The following is a 6,000-nucleotide window of genomic DNA, read 5'->3' as shown; positions in this document are numbered from 1 at the left end:
CCAACTTTCAGTCCCTAATTTACTTTACAATATGCCTCAGTATACATTGTACAAAAGCTGAGATGATTTGTATTCTAAAATCCAATTACATACTAATTTCTAACTTTTATTTCCATCTTTAGTGCCTTGATAACTTCTTTTTAATAAACAAACTATTTTAAAACATCAGTGGAATGTAAGCAAATACTTGTATGCCCTCAGTTCTTTATAACCCCATGACAATGCTAAGATCTTTAACAAACTACCCTACTGCAAATCAATGATTTTGTACAAGCACTTTTGACCAAATAAAGCAATTTAGAACAGATAGCTTGTTTTCTAAACCTATAAGTACAAATAATCAGTTATCTCTGGCACCTTTTATGTACTAGTGTAAAGATTTTATGTATTGTTTTATTATAAAGTCTATATTTTTTAAAAATTAATCATGATTTGCAAGATAAAGAGTAAGAAAACAGAATATGTTCTACAAGAGAATAAATACAGTAAAAATGTTTAAATTTTTAAGAATTGATTCTTCCTTGGAAATTCTATACTTTTCCTACATTTATACAAAGATATTGTGGACTTTTGGATTGCTACAAAAGAACTATAATATTTGACTGACCCTGTTATGAGTAGAATGTTTCTAAAAGATAATATTTTCCACATAATAACATTATGGAGAAACCAAACACTTGAAATAAACAGAATTGAAATACTTGATTTTTATTTTGAAATGTCTACAAAGTTTTACTTTTCCATTATACAAATACTTTTTCAAAATTCAGACATTATTCAAATGTAAGCCAGTCCTCATACAAATAGAGTACACACAAAGATAAAAATATACATTTCTTTCAGCAAACTTTGTTACATAAATAAGAAAATATACACAGCTGGTCTTTTAAATCTAAGATAAAGTATCTTAACATTGTAACCACATACAGAAGGTACTAAAAAACACTACAGAAAAACTTAAAAGCACAAAAAATTCATTTTATGACATCTACAATTATAAAGATAATAGAACCAAGCTTAGGGAAATATATACGAAGTCTGTCCAGAAAAAGTCCAGCCATTGTTAATATAAAGAGAATGGTTTTTGCAACATCATTGTAACCAGGTAGCCAAGGAGAGGGGACTGGAATGCGCATGTGTGAATAATGACCTCACTGTGCCAGTCAGTGGGGGTAACTGACTCCATTGAGTGAGTGTGTACTGTGTGGCCATCACATTCAAAATGACTGAGCAAGTACAGCAACAATCTGCATCAAATTTTGCAGTAAGCTTAACATTCCTCAGCAGAAACTATCTGGATCATTCAGAGGGCTTTCAGGAACACTGCAATGAGTACAGTGCAAATAAAAGTGTGGCACAAATGCTTCAAAGATAGTCAAGAATCTGTTGAAAGTGACCCACATTCTGAAAGGTCTGCAACAAGCAGAAACCTGAGAATGTTGAAGGTGTACAGGCTGCAATCAACAAAGACTGGCAACTGACAGTGTGAGAACTAGAAGCTGATTTGGGGCTCCCAAAACTACTGGCTTTTCTCAAAACTAAAATCTCTTTTGAAGGGGAAGAGACTTCAGGCCATGGATGAGATCCAGAAAAATATGATAGGGCAGCTGATAGCATTACAACAAAGGATTTTGCAGAGTATTTTCAACAGTGGAAGAAATGCTGGGAGAACTGTGTGACGTCCTCCCCTACTTTGAAGGGGACTGAGGCATCATTGTCCTATGTGCAGTGTATCTTGTATCTTCTTCAATAAATGTCTCTATTTTTCATATTACATGGCTGGATACTTTCTAGACAGACCTTGTACTTCATGTTGGGATCTTAATTTTTACTTCACTTTGTTCACTTTTTAGAATATTCTCTAGATAGGTAAAATTCACGATTCTACCAGCTATCCATGACACCTAATACAAAAGTTAAAACGTGAAGAAACTATGTAATCTATGTCTTTATAATTTGGAATGGATATAAAAAGAATTCTTTAAAAGTTAAATTTGTATCAACGTGTGTTAAAATTTTCCAAGTGAATTAAAATTGGCTATTGAAAAATCAAATAATTCTGCTTAAGTGGGAAAAGTTAGGGGGAAAAACCCAAGCAGTTGAAAAGCCCTAACATAGCAAAGCTTATAAGAACAAATTGTGCCAGTGGTTCCCTAGATAAAAGTGACTTGGCCAGGGATGTGTTTAATTATGTTTTGCCCCAGAAGTTCTCTTTCCTCTTCTGAGCTCGTGCCAGAGTTTGAAAAGCCTGGAGACTAGAAGCTGCAGAGCGAGCAGAAATCTCAGATAATCTGTCCTCATCTGTAATGAAAGAATTATTGTCAGTGCAACATTGTCTTACAGAAAAGCATCAAGCTTTGTAATGTCAATGCAATACTGACTCTGACAGACAAAAGCATCAATTGAAATATAAGATATTAACATTTTCAGGATAGTTCACAGTAACTTTCCAAGTTTACCATATTTAGAAATCAAACATCTAAATGTTAAATGGGCATTCTGTTTCCTTCCTGAAGTCCCACAATGTCATCACTTCAACACGCAGCTTATGATTTCACTGTAACCTGGAAACAATTCATCTTCACACTGTCCTGTCCTACTTTAAAAAGTACAGCAAAAAGCTTTTTAGAACGTCTTAAAAATAAAATGCCAGAGCTTAACATGGTATTTATATCACATTTCTAAAATAATCTTACTTAATGTAGAAATAATATTTAACTTTAATATGCTGACCTTTCATTATTACTGAAATTCCTCACTCTGAGTAATCAAATCTACTATAAGATTATCTGTAAACATTGTTCTTCCATTAAAAACAGAAATGGATTCAAATTGTCCAGATATTTGCATTTGAAAATGTAATAACTTGATTTCTAGCTCATTCAATTCTAAAAAAAGTCCCAAACTTGCCAAGAGGAAAGAAAACCTTTAATGTACATGAACTTAACATACATAAATTATTAATTCAAATTAATTTTAAATCCAAAATTTATAAATTCAATAGTTTCATACTTCAAAGGATTCATTAAAACTGTAATTTCAATTGTTCACATCAAGAATTCAAAATTCCTCCTGCCACTATTAGAAGCAAGTGAATTTGTCATCACGAAAACTACATAGGAAGAAAAGGTTTATTTTTCATATTTTTCTTGAGAGTTGAAAATTCATAAGAATATACACACATTTGGAAAAAATAATGGATATAATGCTAGGCCAAATTCCCAAGCCCCCACCTAAACAGGGTAGGAAGCAAAAAGGGCAGGGACCTCCGTGCGATGTGAGGCTCGACTTCTTTTCATCTACCTGCCCTGGAGATAAGTTCGCCCCTCTCACAAGATTTCAAGGATCCAGTGAAGTACCGTCTGTGAGAGTACCTTGTAAATTCTATAGTGCTAATCAACTCTAAGATCATTATACTATTATAACTAACTGTCATATAATAAAACCTCATACTTTTATCTTGTGTTATGGACTATGGAAATACCTTCATCATTAAAGGCTTCATGCTGGGGTAGCTGGAAATTGTTCTTCCTTGTTTTTCCAACTTAAAAAGAAAGAGACAAGAAGAAATTATCTTTCAAAGCTACCCAACAGTATATCATTTACAAAAACCCTTAGTGAAAGTAGGTGGTAAAAATTTTATTAACTTTAAATCTTTTATAGAAATTACTATCAAAGGGCCATTCATTAATTCATAATGTATTTATTATTAACAAATATGTAAATAAACAATGGATAACCTCCTAGAATTCTTTTCAATGATTATATTGCTTTTCCAAGTTTAAAAGAATGTAGTAGGGTTCTGTTTAAAGATATAGATAAAATACACATTTACAAATGTGATATAAACCCATAAGAAAGAAAATGGGAAACAAGAACAAGCAACAAAATTTTGGAAAGAGAAAAGCAGACAAAGGGGAATGAGTGTTATTAACATACTCAAGCAAGTTGGATCCTAAGGCAGCAGAAGAGGGAAACCAAGAAGCAACCGCTCTGCTCCCCTATTGGCTCAGCATTTGGGAGTCCTGAGTAGCACTGAAGGTTGGAGCGACCCTAGGACTGCACCAGGAACCTGGTTGGCTACTGAAAATGTTGGGGGAACACTATGTATAGAATATGATTGACTAATCACTGTGCGGTACACCTGAAACTAATACAAAATATTAAAACTATAACTTAAAAATAAAATAGACCTCCCAGATCCTTCTTTAAATTTGCACAGGTGGGTGACTGCCCATCTCCCAAAAGAGAAATGGAAGTTTCGTCTCTAAAGGTTTATCAAAACTACTGACTAAAGGATACCAGGTTCAACTGCAGGTGACGGTGACCACATTCAAAACAGGGAGGTTAGATATATTATCTTCTGAAAGAGGCAAAACATATGATCCATAAAATAAAAACAAGGCACTGTACAAAAGGAATATGCAGTGTTAAAAAATTCTTAGAAATTAAAAGTATAGCCAAATTTTTTAAAAGCCAGAAGAGGTAGAACATAAAAATTAGTAACCCTTTCAAATTAAAATAAAGAGACAGAGATGGCACACAGGAGAGGTAAGGTAAGAAAATAAGACTGCGGTCAGCGTGTCCAATACCTGAATTAACGCAAGTGCCAGGAAAAAAGAAAACAGAAAATGAAAGGGAAGAAATTACTGACTAAATAATTCAAGACAATTTCCCAGAAGTGAGGAACTGAGTTTCCAGACTGAAAAGGTCTACTGAGTGCCAGCAAAATGAATGAAAAGAAACCCATTGTAAAATTTCAGAGTATTAGGTGTAAAGAAAAGATCCCAAAAAGCTGCCAGGAAAAGAAGCCACATATGAAAGATCAAAAATAAAAAGTGCATCCAATTTCTCAACAGTAACAGAGTAAGCTAGAAAAGAGCAGAGCAATGCCAAATGAAACTAAAGGAAAACAATTTATGCTCTTGAATTCTAGATCCAGGCAACATTTGGCAATGTCTGAAGACACTTTTGGTTGTGACGCCCGAGGAAGGGGTGCTAAGGCACCTAGTGCATTGCCTGTACACATGTGGGAAAGAATTTGAGACACCTCTCACTTACACAAAAGTGAACTTGGGTACAGTACAATTAACTGTTCCAAAGTTGAGAGTCTTCCTATTTAAAGAAATTACATTAATTTTTAAAAAACTAGATAGCATAATTTATTAACATAGAGTAGATACTTAGAGCCTTTGTACCTATGAGTGTAAGGCTTTCATTTTAAAAGACAAAAAATTAATACCAAAATAATTACCATTATGCTGAAATTCTGGGTCTCTCAGAGAGCCCTGAATTTGACGAGAAGGATGCCAGTAGGATGAAGCACAGGGCGGAGAAGGACACTGTCCAGGTGTGTTTGTTGGACAGTCTTGAGTTTTTGACACTGGGGGAGCTGCGGCAGACAATTTGGCTATATTGATGTCAGAATCTTCCCTCAAAGGCAGGGGATCAGCTGTCTTCACACCAGCAGCTGGAGAAGTCACAAGGCCTACCACATGACTTTCTTTCTAAATGACAAAAATAAAATAAAATAAAATATATATACATGTGTGTGCATACATGGTCTGTCTGGAAAAAGTCCAGTCATTGTTAATAAAATAAGAATGGTTTGCACCACATGGATGTAACCTGGCAGCCAAGGAGAGCAGACTGGAATGCACATGTGTGAACAAAGACGACTTCACCACACTAGTCAGTGGGAGCGGTAGACACTGGTGAGTGAGCATGTGTACTGTGTGGTTATCACATCAAAATGACTGAGAGAATAGAGCAATGAATCTGCATCAAATTTCATGTTAAGCTTGAGCATTCCTCCATGGAAACTATTCAGATGATTCAGAAGGCTGAAGCTATGGGCAACTGGTGATTGGCAGTTTCATCATGACAACACGCCTGCTCATGTACCAAATCTCATGTGGAGTTCTTTGGCAAAACCCAAATACCGCAGGTAACTCAGCCCCCTACAGCCCAGATTTGGCACTCTGCAACTTTTGGCTTTTT

General features: G+C 34.9%; 1 protein-coding gene across 3 annotated transcripts in view; it reads right to left on the bottom strand.

Moving 5' to 3' along the window:
* Positions 1-687: 687 nt before the first annotated feature.
* The window catches only part of MDM1 (Mdm1 nuclear protein), a 33,440-nt gene continuing 28,127 nt past the window's right edge, over positions 688-6,000 (bottom strand). For all 3 annotated transcript variants that reach the window (XM_045830115.1, XM_045830116.1, XM_045830117.1), the window contains 3 exons: positions 5,255-5,507; positions 3,485-3,544; positions 688-2,301 (listed from right to left, as the gene is read on the bottom strand). In XM_045830115.1, coding sequence (XP_045686071.1) covers positions 2,189-2,301; positions 3,485-3,544; positions 5,255-5,507 — 426 coding nt within the window. In that variant the 3' untranslated portion in view covers positions 688-2,188. The remainder of the gene's footprint in view (positions 2,302-3,484; positions 3,545-5,254; positions 5,508-6,000) is intronic.

Source organism: Phyllostomus hastatus, unplaced genomic scaffold, assembly GCF_019186645.2.
Source record: "Phyllostomus hastatus isolate PE091 unplaced genomic scaffold, TTU_PhHast_1.1 phas_scaffold_93, whole genome shotgun sequence".
In the NCBI taxonomy this organism is placed as follows: domain Eukaryota; kingdom Metazoa; phylum Chordata; class Mammalia; order Chiroptera; family Phyllostomidae; genus Phyllostomus; species Phyllostomus hastatus.
Note: the sequence above shows the minus strand (reverse complement) of the source record. Positions and strands in the feature narration are given on the sequence as shown.